Source organism: Balaenoptera ricei, chromosome 18, assembly GCF_028023285.1.
Source record: "Balaenoptera ricei isolate mBalRic1 chromosome 18, mBalRic1.hap2, whole genome shotgun sequence".
NCBI classification, from domain to species: Eukaryota; Metazoa; Chordata; class Mammalia; order Artiodactyla; family Balaenopteridae; genus Balaenoptera; species Balaenoptera ricei.
In genome coordinates this window covers 4,343,240-4,356,262 of record NC_082656.1, presented here as the reverse complement: position 1 = coordinate 4,356,262, position 13,023 = coordinate 4,343,240, and the positions used below count along the sequence as shown (strand labels likewise).

Below are 13,023 nucleotides of genomic sequence, written 5' to 3'. Positions count from 1 at the left end.
AGTGAATAAATGAAATTCCCATCACAACAAAGCAATCTTTGTAGAAATGTCAGTCAATTTTGGAGAAAGGTAGTTATTCTGCATTTACTGATAATTAACACTTACAAGGGATGTGGAATTATAACTCCCAGATATTTCTGTATTAGTTTTGAGTTACTGACCCAAGAAAAATTCATAATAAGAAACAACTTCTAGTAAGTACTTGACTAGCCAGAACTATGTAGGGGTTTTAAACAAATTTTCTTTATTCTGGACCTCTGGGCAGAGTTTCTGGGGAGTGATGAGCGGCTGTCCTGTGGCACAAGGGACCAGGACGCAGCTAGAGATCTAAAGCCTGTGACGGGACACCCAACAACTCCCTCCCTGCTGCAATCAGTGCAGGCACGGTCGCTGCGCAATGTGAGCCCTTCACTCACATCCTGACTGTTCTAACTTCAAAGAATGTTCTTACTGACAAGAGTTATACAGCAAAAAACACTGTTATTCAATACAATGTACTGCACAGTGCCCTAAACAGAAATACTGTTCAAAATTTGTAATCAAATACCAAGTAATGACATTATTATATATACTGCCAGACAAAAATACATACTACTGAATTTTATTTCATCTCCAATGGTGAGAACTAAAGGCACCTTCTAAATACAGATATTGCAATCATTTTAAATATGAAACAAAACAAAACCAAAAACCAAAATGAAACAAAAATACACCCTGCAAGTTCAAGAAACCCCTAAATATTTTTATGCTAATATGTGAACTCTACAAACTTTGCTATTTCTATGGGTCTTTGATTAATGCAAGTCATCAACACAGAGAATTGAGTAAGAGTAGCTTTCATCAGCTAAAAATATACACCTTTCCAATGAAGATATCTAAGTTCAAACAACAGTGATTTAAAAACAAAAACAAAAACATGTGTACCTGCAGGAAATCCCATTACATTGAATATTCTGTCCAGCTGGTCATGGTGATAAGGATTACTAGTTTTGATGTCCTCTTGTCGACAGTGAAATATTGGTTCTGACGTTAGTAGTTCTGCAAATATACACCCTATAGCCCAAATATCTTTAAAACAAAAAGAAAGAAAAAAAAAAGGAAAAGAAAAGAAAAAAAAGGAAAGGAAAAAAGAAAAAGAAAGGAGGAAAATAAAGTGGTTCTTTCCAAAAGAAAATGCATTTTTATGTTGGCAGGGAGTGTTTTTTAGCTCTTTTTCTCCCCTAATAAGCCATATTAATTCCTAAGCAATTACAAATATCAAGGACTATTGTCTGTACATACATATTCCCACCCCACCCACCCCAGTGTTTCATTCCCTGTTAAACCTCCATCCCACCCAGCGATTTCAGTCCAAGTTTAATCAAATTTATTACCTAAAAATTTTGGTGAGTTTAAGTGCTTCAAACATTACCTTATCTGTGAAATACATACAAAGCTGCAGCTGGAGCATGGGAACCATAAACAAATAAAGCGAAACAAAAAAATAAACAAACAGAAAACCCAAACAGCCTGTGAAATTGTGCATACTTGCCAAAAACAATCAGCACCATTTTTTGAGGTAAAAAATATTTTTTATTGCTATCTAGTTTATGTACTTATTAATTTGTGAAGCTTAACAATTATCCTGCCATGTTAGCACTAGTTAGCAAGGTACTGTTCCAACAAGAAAAAGACAATGCCTAGCCTCAAATATTCTAATGAAACAGCATTTATACTGGAAGAGCTTTTTGTTCAAGTGTTTCTCCATGCTATAGCAGAGTCAGACTTTGTATTTAATAAAGACAAGAAAATATGGGGCAAAATACTACCTATTTAAAAATAGGCACAGAGGTGACAAATTCATAAGAATTATTTAAAAGCCAGGCAAATGGATTCCTCTTTATACAACAAATTTCCTTCACTCACTTTAAGATACAGGCTAACTTTCATTCATATTAAATTCTTACTAAAAGAACTATTAGCAGTGGAAAGATGTATATGCCAACCTGGAATCTGAAGCTGAAAGCACTCCATTTCTACTCAACAAATCCCTAAACCGACCATGGTAACTTCCCTACGCTCAGCACAATGCCGTGCACACAGCAGGCACTCAGTAAGTGGTTTCTCACTGACCTGACCAATACCTGTGGTAAACGTAAATAGCTATTGAAGGACAAAGTAAAATCACTATTTTATTAAGGCCGATTATTCAGGTATGTTAATAATGGTTACTTAAATAGAAAGTGGGAAAAAAATGTTCATTTATAAATAACTGAAAATTCCTAAAATCTAAAACTGGAATATAGATATTTAATTTAATGTACAATTATCACACTTACATTTCAAAGTAACAAGTTAAACATCTGTTTACTTTAAGATGACAAACGAGACTACAAGCAAGTGATTTTAAAAATGACACTGTCTGCCCATCAGTTTTCTCCCCCATCAGAGAACCAAGTCTGGCCAACACCACCACACGGAAAAGTCTCATCAAGGAATAAAAGCCAAGCTATTTTCGTTTTACCGTCAGTGAGTAAATGGGAAAATTAATTATTTTGTGATTATTCTTTTTACATGGTTATCCCATAGGAAGCTGACCTTTGATCATCTCAATCCAAGGGAAGACAGGCAAGCTGAGTGGGGTCACCAAGAGGGCCGGGGGGTCAGTCTGCATCTGCAAAATGCTACTCATAGCACCCGAGAGACACTGTAACAACTCAGCCTGGTTATGAAAACTCGAACAAAAAATAAAACATGTAAAGGAAGATGAGAGGTAAGTAAAGAGTTTAGCTATCCTCTGTTGCTTTAAAAAAAAAAGTCAGGAAAGTAGGAAAATTACTTTACTGAACCTTGCTTAACTTTACCCTAAATAACCTCTCTTTTCCTATCTTTTCTATTATCTTTCACCTTCTATCAATTTCACCATCCTTCCCTTCTTCAAATCCAGACATTAACCACGAATTTGAGTTAACTGATCAGGCTATTACTTCAGATAAATTTCTAAATCTTTGTAAACAAGTCTCTCCTATCTTGCCTATTTTTTCAGATTGTGCCATGGGAAAGTCCCTTCCTGCTCACCTACCTGTCAAACTCCTTCTAGAAAGACTTTCCAAATTAAAAGCATACAAATCCCATCTACTTCTCAAAATATGTGATGTTGATGTGCAGCTACTGAGCTAATAACCAAGCAGAGTGGACCGCAACTGGGGGCTAGCAGAACCAAACGGGGGGAGGAAAGATGTGTGAAATTTGTTTTAATCAACAAGTGTACGAACAGCCCCTATCTCAATGAAAGAGTAAATTCACATCCTCCCGGTTTTATTGAAGTTCAGACTTCAGTAAAACTTTTAAGACGGCCCTAGTTGACTATTAATTAAAGATTGATACCCCTCTTTCGGCCTTCTCCACAAGGTCAATCAAACAAAACCCCCAACACTCAAAACTGAATTAAACTTTGTCCCCAGGAGTACAGTGTTGACTAAGCTATCATTTTCTCTCTTGGGTTTAACGACTCAGCTTGCAGTTCCATACAGTGGAGTGAATGAGCACAGCACTAAGATCTATTCGCAAGGAGGGTGGGAACATGCTGGCTGATGTGCTCAGATTTCCCCTATGCTCTCTTGCTGCTTCTTAGCACCTTCAGTCTAACATAACCCACCAAACTCCACTGGCAGATTTAACCCTTCTAAATGAGACCACTAAAATGAACGTACGAACATATCCAGCAAATAATAGGTAAATTCAACCACAAAGGTTCTTCTATCTGCTGAGCCTACTATGACCACCAGACAGGGAAGTCAAAACGCTAGGCAAGTGCCTTCAGGGTGGTGGGGGGGATCTGCTGAGTGCTTTACTGCACCCTGAGGCCACCCACCTGTGGAGCGGGAGGAACGGACGGTGTGAGAGAGACCGGAAGCAAGGAACAAGTTTCATTTTCTACTCCTGGATTCTATTTTTTTAAATTTATATTAAAAGTGGCTTATATATGATTTCTGTCTCTCTCTCAAACAAAAAAGCAATTTGTAAGATATCTACATTATCACTTTTTTGAGCAAACATTTTGATGGAAGAAAGCCTCTTCCAGGACTGCTCTGGGCCGGGCCAGGCATATGCGGAGGGACTGGCACTGACCTTGGTCTCAGGTCACCTGCCCTCAAGTCAGTTCCCTCTGTGCTCTCGCCACCTCACAAGGCAGTGGTTTCTAGCCAACGTCACAGAACTGTCAGAGTTGAAGGTGATCTCAGAGATGATTTAGGCTAAATTCTCATCTTCAAAAAATGAGGCCATAAAGGACTAAATGCCTTGCTGAAACACCGTCCCCCTCCCCGAGTGGCAGAGCTAAGGCTACAAGTCAGAGCGCTAGTCTTGGTTACTTCTGTTGTTCAAAGATGACAACATAGTTTATGCACACAGTCATACTGGTTTCTCAACTGGACGGAGATCCCTTAAGGGTAAACGACATAATTTGCGTTCATTTTGGTTTCTCTTAAGTTTTAAAAAGTCTAACAGTTATCCAATAAATTTTGATGTTGATGAAAAGGAGGAAGGCCTTCTCTTTGGCTAAATTATAAAGCCATTTGAACAAAGGAATCTATCTAACAGCTGGTAGTCTAGCTTTGTGACAAACAGCCCTGACCTAAAACTGCTAGACTGCAGACTGTCCTGGTGAATAACAGCTTATACAACTCTCAATGCTCACAATAAAATATAGATTTCTTAAGAAAAAAGAAAAAAGTAATAAATGATGAGCCAGAGTCACAAACCTATGTTATAGTTTATTTTTTACTCAATTTAAATCAATTCAGTGTTGAGTTTTCTGTTAACAGCAGCTGAGGTTAGGTAATTATTTCCTTATTTGTATAGCCTCTTAATATGTCTTACCAAAAGTAACACTGCTTTTAAATATTCATTTTCTAGGTGGAAAAAATACCTATGTATCATATTAGTTTACATGCTTAACCATTTAGAATACCTCTGTAAAAATGATAACCAAATGTGTGCTTAGGTAGTAATATACATTCAAAAACAGGGCTAGCTTCAATAATTTTTATTTTTCCTCCTAATTGACTTTTAAAAAAATAAATATTTTATTTTGGAATAATTTTAGATTTGTAGAAAAGTTGCAACGGTATAGTACAGAAAAGTCTTATATCTGACTAACTTAATCTACCTTTATTTTTCTATACAATAAAATGTGATCTCAAAGCAGGTATAAAGATTAGTGAACACAAAAGATTTTGTGAAAAAAGACATGCTGGATTCAAGATTAATATGGGGGAATGATTACATGTATTTTTCCTTTCCTCTTCTTGAGTATATATTGAAATGACAGCAAGAAATAAAGGTCCAAATCCACAGTAATAGAGAGAACCGGAGGAGACCATCAGGGACAAGACCCATTCACTCACTCAGCAGAGTACTCAGTTCTCACCATGCAGGCAGTGGCCTCCAGTGGTGAACAGATGGGCAAGGCTTACCCATTTAGGGGATTTCAGACAGGAAGACGGAAGTGTGATGGGTAAGGCTGATGGTGTGACCAAGGAAGTTCTCTCTGAAGAGGGAGTATTTTGACTAAGATACGGATGAAAAGAGACTAGACATATACAGACCTGATCTAGCAGAGATACAAATAAAAACATTTCTGGAAACAGTTCAGAGAAGGCCCCAGCCCGCAGTATTACTGCTGAGTGGGAAGCAGACTTGCCCCGCACAGCTCTGGGGAGATTCTGTGCTTGCAGAATCAGCTACGAAGTCTGTATTTTGAACACTTGATCCCTCCCCACCCACTACTGCCCTGGGGCTACCAGGTACACAAAGCTTGGGCCAGAAGTTGGAGATTCTTCCCTTAAAGAATCTGAAGGTCGTCAGTTCGAAGACTTGTGCATACTGGCATTTAGGATTCCCCAGTTAATGCTGGTTCTCCGCTGGATCACCCCGAAGTAAAGCCTGCCAATCTATGAGCCCTCTGGTCCATGTACACTAAGTTCCCAAGCAGCTTTCTGTAACCTGATTCTCAAATGCAAAGAGACATCAAGGGTCAACAAACAGTTCAAGAACACCAGCCACATGAAAGCGAGAGACCAAGACATATCAGTAAAAAAAGTGACTACAAAGAAAACACAGATAATTATTCCAGAAATATAGCAAATTACAAACAACAAGAATCTTTATCACTGTCCTCACAGGTATTTAAGAAGCTTTTTTTTTCCATAAAGCAATACAATATGTTAAAAAAAATTAATAATCAGAATAAAAAGAGGTTCTTAGAAATAAAAAAGACAAAGGCAGAAAAGCATGAGAAGAAAAGTGGTATAAAGGATCAATCCAAGAAATCCAACATCTGCCTATACTCAGTTTAGGAAAGAGAAATAAAAACACAGAGGAGGCAATCAAGACTAGCTCAAGAGGATTTCCCACAGACATGGGACATAAACTTCTAACTGAATGTGCCTACCAAGTGGCCAGCACACCACTGTGAAATACAAGGGTGAGAAATCCTATTTGTTTTCAGAAGGGACAAAACCCCAGGTAATTCACCACTGAATGAGAACAAGATCAATGTGAGACTTTCCATTAGTAACACTGATGCTAGAAGACAACGGATGAGCATCACCAAATTCTGAGGGAAAATCATTTTGTACCTATAAATTTAATCCCTACCAAACTGGAAAGTATCATGAAGGCATTTTTTTCAGAAATACAAGAACTAGAAAATTTACCTCTAAGATAGGTTACTTAAGAATATGCTGTAGCAAAGTAAGGGATGAAATAATGAAATCCAGAAAGAAATAGATCCCACCCAGAGGAATAAAAAAAGGAAAAACTGGGATGAAAACCAATCCAGAATAGAGCGAAATATAGAAGACTTGTGGGTGGAGTTATCCAAAAAAATAAAAATGGGTTTAACACCATCCTGGAGAACATAGAACACGTTAAGTAAGCAATAAAGGCACACAAAAAAGGAAAAAAGAAAGGCAAAACACATAAGAAAAAACTACATGATGATAACATTCTACCAAATAAAATGAAGCAGAATAAAGATGTCATTAATGGAAAAGTTGTGATAAAAGGATTGTGGTAGTTGAAGATCAAATCCATTACAATATGTAGCCTAAGTATAAACAACAGTGGGCATTATGGTTTGCAAACAGAAAATAAATGCTGTAAACATCAACAAAGTGGTAATAATAATAATGATGATAATGGTATTATAAACTGAGAGGTTGGTGGGGGAAGAAGTAGAAGAGCACTAATTTCCTAATTCTTCAAAATAGGGAGATAATCAATACTATCAAAAATTGAAACGTAAATTAAGATGTTCTAAACACCTACTTATTTTCATAATCTTTTTTCCTTAATTTTAAGGGGATCTTATAGAAGCTAGTATTTCTTTTGGTGAAAGAAACATTTGTCTGACGTTCAATGATTAAGAAATTTTACTGTATTTATTTCTCTTTTCAAGTAAAATTAAAATACTTTTTACTTAGAATTCATAGTATAGTCCCATATATTTAAAAACTTTTTTAGCATCTATTTATCTATCAGAAAGGGATGTCTGGAATGGTACACCCCTAATGCTAATGACGGTATTTCTAGAGAGTAGAATTTTATGTTAATTTTTGCTCTTACTTTTATAATTTTCTATATTACTTGATTTAAAAATATACAGAAATATGTGTACTTTACAACAACAAAGCCACTTTTTAAATGTCATGGAATTTTAATTAGTTCTACTCACCAATAGCTTTGGTATAATGTCTTGCTCCAAGAAGTAATTCTGGGGCTCGGTACCAGAATGTTACGACTACTGGATCCAAATCTGCTAAAGGCTTCAAAGGTGAATTAAATAATCGGGCAAAGCCCATATCAGCTGTAAAAAAATAACAGCAATGTTAAGGACACAGATTTTTACAAATTTTATTGATTACTCTAATTTTACTATTATCATTTAGTAAGATACGAAAAATGTGAATTCTGGGGGGAGAAAACCAACAAAACCAACACAACATCTCACCCCTTTCAGAAGTCTAAATATAAAACAAGTTTGAGATCTTCATTCATTGCCAACTGTTGTCACTCACTCTTCCACTGGGTTACAGACACACTCTGCTGCCAGAGGTCAAGGGTGACCCTACCCTCCGGGCAGATTTCTTTCCATCTGTCTTACCACCATTGGGACAGGGCTGTGAAGCTGCATTCCCATTCTTTTTATTGGTCACAAGCACCAAGAAACTAGATCAGGTAGGGTGAGGCTTTCCAGATTTGCATCAATAAGCATGTTCACTGGTATAATCAGAAGCTGACTGTACAGTATAATACCACCACTATTTCCCCCCCATTTATTTGGGTGGAGTTTTTTCTTTAAAGAATCATGTTTGTTTTTTAAGCTGGAAAAGACTTTAAAGATCATATAATTCAATCACCTCCTTTTTCAAATGAGGAAACTGAGGTTAGAAGAAATTAAGTGATTTGACAAATGTCATAAACTTGTATCTCAGAGCTGGAGCTGTAATGAGATACAGTTCACGGCATTTCACACGGTTTAATATATAGTGTGGTAATTCGGGCATGGACATTTATCCTAATAAACTGCCACCTTCTTATAGGCAAAAACTGTGTCTTTTTCATCTCTCTCCCCCTTTTAGCATCAAGTACAGTGTCATTACACATTGCTTTTGCCAAACACACGCTGAATGAACAATCACTATTCATACCACCTATTCGAAAATTTCAAGATTCATCCACCATTTGTTTAATTTTGCTCTCCTAATATACATTTTTAATGAAGTAGGCCCCAATCTAATCTACTTAATTATAGAGGTTAAAAAAAAAACCACAGAAATTTGGCAAAGAATTAAAACCACGAGTCGGATTACTAAATACTGGTTTACAGAAGAACTAGTATTCCTTCTTAAATGTGAATACTTTAAGCCGTTAGTGTCCCCCAAACCTGCCAACATCATACATGTTACACAGAAGTATAATTCCAAACTAGGTTATTTTTAACCTATAAAATTCCCCTAAATCTTACAGTAAAGAACACATCTGTAAATACTGTTTGGCTGGGTCTTTTAGATTTTGCATGCTTTGAACTTACATTTGACTTTGATGCCACCAAGGTGGATTGGATGAAATCCTTTAAAAACACATGTAAGGTCTTAACAGGCATTTGATACTATGGTAAGCACTGACAGGGCCTGGTTCTCAAAGCAAGTCAATGACTAGGAACATTTCAAGGTGCGTCAAATGTTCGCAGTACTAAAACACTTGCAAAATTTATATCAAGAGTATTTCGAGAGTCTAATTAGAAGTAGAAAATGAGATTTGGGGAATTTATAGGGGAGGGTAGGGAAGAAGGGTTAAGAATACCTGGGTTTTTCTTTGTTGGTGAAGTGGTACAAATCAGCTGATAATTCTAATTCATATTAAATCTTACAATCAGAAATTCCTATTTACTTTGTTATATACTCCCATAAGCCTGCTGCCTTTAAATTAATATAATTTAGTTACTACATTTCTTCTATCCACACACAAAACAAACTAAATAAATGTGACAAACACAACTCGGAAATGACAATGAAAAAATAACCAGTTAGGAAAAATAAATCTAGTTCTATCCTTATAGGTTATCAGACCAGGAATGGGTAAAATTTTGCATTGATATATAAGAAAACAGAGCTATTAGAAAACATGCCGAGGTAGAGAACGCTTGTTAATTTTTTCCCTTCAGGCAAAGGCTCATTAGAACCTACCCAGCCTCAGTGGTATCCTGAGTTTGTAATTCCTAATCTAGATGAGGCTAACAGAGGCATATGTCCTGATCTAATGTGGCTCAGGTAAACAGAACCGATGGTGTAATTACTAGTACACTGTATGCCCTTGTGACTAAAGGTGAGGCTGGCTTCTAACATGGATAGAAGCCACTCACCTCTATAGGCTATTTTTAATGAAAGCAAAATTTCTAAGAAACTTGCATGGCTTATTTTATAATTAGAACACTTCAGTCTCTAAAGATTGTCTGACACCTTTCAAGAGTGTGAAACATTTTTCACTTTTAACATATACTCTTTAGAAATGGCTTCGATCACATGGAACTATATGAATAAATGCATATTATTACAGCAAAAATTAGAAGTGATAAAGCTGCCTGCAAAAGTTTTAAAAGAGTGCTACACTGTGACTTATCAAAGATATAACATACCAATTTTTACTCTTCCTCGCTCAGGACCTTCACCCATAACTAAAATATTAGCAGGTTTCTGTGGAAACAAAATAGTGTTTTTTTTCAGTAGACAGTAGTGGTTTCTTTTAAATAGACAATATGTCAATATAACATAAATCCACCTTTAAAAAAACCACATTTACTCAAAAATTAAAATCAAACACAGGAAGTCACCAAAGAAACTTTATGTGTATATATGCAAAGCAATATGCAACTTCATGAAGGCCAAATATGGCAGTGCTTTTCTCCAGGCAGAGCTAAGGCTTTTCTTGGCCCTGTTATCAGTCTGCTTTCACTACTGCGGAACAGCTGGCAGAAAGTTAAAATGCTGTGCTTCCTTCTAACTCTTTCAGTTACATAAAATGTCCTGCAACTTCAAGGGAAAATGTATCTTCAAATATAATTTAACACTAAGCAGCAAGTTAATTATAGGGAAGGGACCACCTGATACCCTTTTTTGGAAACCGCACAGTATGTACCTATGTTTCAAATAAATTATAGAGAAATCAATTTAATAAAGTCTTTTCTAAATGAGTTAGCAGAGTAATAGGAATTTTCCATGACCTGAACATCTTTGAGGTTTTCATTTTTAAATAAAAAAGGAAGCTAACATTTAAAGTGAGATTTTACAAAAGTAATATTTCAAACAGGTCTTAAGTCTCTAAAAATAACAAGATTAACTGCCATCTAAAATCTATCACAGTGGTATCTACTATACTAACATATAAGGGTTGTCCCTCTTCAAGGAGGAGGAGAGAGGGAAAGGAGGAAGGGGCAGTCCCCAAACGTCTCTCAGGTTGCCACCCTGCCTTCCGCCTGGTCTGACTGCAGTTCTACCAGTCTGCTGAATAAAAGTGAAACCAGATCACGACGCCTTTCAAATACCCATCAAAGCAATCTTGGAATCAAATTAAAGATTTTAATGAAGGCTGTTTACAGTGGTAACCAATTCACAGGCTTCCCTGACCATATTTAATGACAGCCCCTATGCTATTACTGATAAAATGTAACTTACAGTGTATTATTCTACCAACTACCAACGATCAAAATTATTTTTTTATCCTCAGTGAAAAGACACTGCTGAAATGGTAGCACATACATTTCAAAGGTTGAAAATTCCTACAGTTTTTAAGATGAGGAAACTAGGCACCAGAGCGAGTGCATGACTTGCCCAAGTATGATCAAGGAGATGGGGGTGGGGGGCAGTAGCAGGATGTGCCCGGTCTCTGAGCAGTGCAGTGCCCGTTCCTAACAGACCCTTCTGAAGGTAATTATGTAGCAAGCTTTAAATGGACGTGTATTACCATAACTATAATATGTTGTTCAAGAAAATGTTTTCAGAATCTCTATCATCACACACACACTCCTGCCCACTGAGACAGCTGGTGAAGCACCAAAAGGAAGTGCAGCACTAACAATATTCCCTGTGAGCCACGTGGAGCTGCCAACCACAAACAAAGCTGCTCATCAGGGACACTGCAGAGCTCAGCCTGCTTCAGAGGAAACCAGGGCTCAGAGACTCGCGTGAAATGCCCACAGCAGGGGTGGCCCTCCAAGAGAAGAGGCAGCCCGTCTATCTGGCCGAGGGAAAGGCCTGCTCTCAGTCACGGTGTGGCTCAGGAGGGGACTTGATATTTGGGCTAGAACTCTCTTCTCATGGTTCATCAGGGCAGGACCTCCTAGACATCTCTTGAACCCCATTTTGATTCTCCTCCCGTCAATTCAGTCTTCTGTACTATTGCCAGGGTTACCTTCCTAAAAGAGAAAGCTGATCACATCATCACTCCCTTGTTTAAAATCTTCCACAGTAACAGAGGAAATTATTAGGAAAACAGTGGAACAGAAAATTATATATAGACTGTGATTACAACTGGGTTAAAAAAAAGAAGTGTTGAGTAAGGACTAGAAAAACAAAAAAGGTTACAGTGACAGAGGTAGGGACGACCTTTTCAAAATTTCTTTGAATGCTGTTGTTGTGCTTTATTACTAAAGTATTTCACCTTCACGTGGCCCCTCACCGCCTGTGAATAAGGTAGAAGTCTTTATGATGGAATGCCAGGCACCTGCAAGCTCTAACCCACTTATCTCTCCAGCCCCGCCTTCCACCACTCTCCTGCCACACATGTGTTTGCAGCGTTCTGTGACTAGACCTTACACAACTATGTCAGTGCTAGCCCGTTATTTCTACCATAAGAACTTTCCTCTGCATTACTTGGCAAAACCTGATTCTCCACGCCCACCCTCTAATGATGTAAGTAATACATGAATACACTCTGATTATAAACAATTCAAACTATGAGGCCACACACAGTTAAGAGTTAAAGACTCTTTTACCACCCATCACTCCTCCACCACATACCAAATCCCACTCCCTCCTCCAGAGTTACAAGCTGATTAACTGGCTTGCTGCGATGGATTTTTCTAGCACTTAAGTGCTCCTAAAAGATTACTTCCATATCTGGCAAAAGCACAAGCACACATGGGCATCACTTTCCTCCTTCTATTTTAGATGGAGTGGAAAAGCTCTCTCTCTCTCTTTTGCTTTCTTACTCATTCAGCAGCCGGACCCAGATCTGAGAAGCCCTGGGATGGGTGGTACTGGTCAGCCTGCTACTAGGCAAAGGGGGAGAAACTCCCTCTCTTGGTCTTCATTTTATTATAGATTCACTGGACTGGCCAAGTCCCAAGCGGGTTTGAGCATTGGTGAGGAACAGTTTCTCTGTCAAAGTCTTGCCTAGTATTAGGGTTTGGGGCCAAAGCTCCAGCTAATAATTAAAACTTGCTTTGCAAGACAACTCACTGCCTATCGCACGATCTGAAGT

The 13,023-nt window shown here is 37.7% G+C and overlaps 1 protein-coding gene across 5 annotated transcripts in view; it reads right to left on the bottom strand.

Annotated features, from left to right (window-relative positions):
* Positions 1-13,023, bottom strand: part of CDK8 (cyclin dependent kinase 8) — a 104,265-nt gene that overhangs the window by 9,737 nt on the left and 81,505 nt on the right. For 3 of the 5 annotated variants that reach the window (XM_059903473.1, XM_059903475.1, XM_059903477.1), the window contains exons 5-7: positions 10,181-10,238; positions 7,718-7,849; positions 925-1,068 (exon numbers count right to left, since the gene is read on the bottom strand). In XM_059903473.1, the coding sequence (XP_059759456.1) occupies positions 925-1,068; positions 7,718-7,849; positions 10,181-10,238 (334 nt within the window). The remainder of the gene's footprint in view (positions 1-924; positions 1,069-7,717; positions 7,850-10,180; positions 10,239-13,023) is intronic. The other 2 variants (XM_059903476.1, XM_059903478.1) reach the window with 2 other exon arrangements.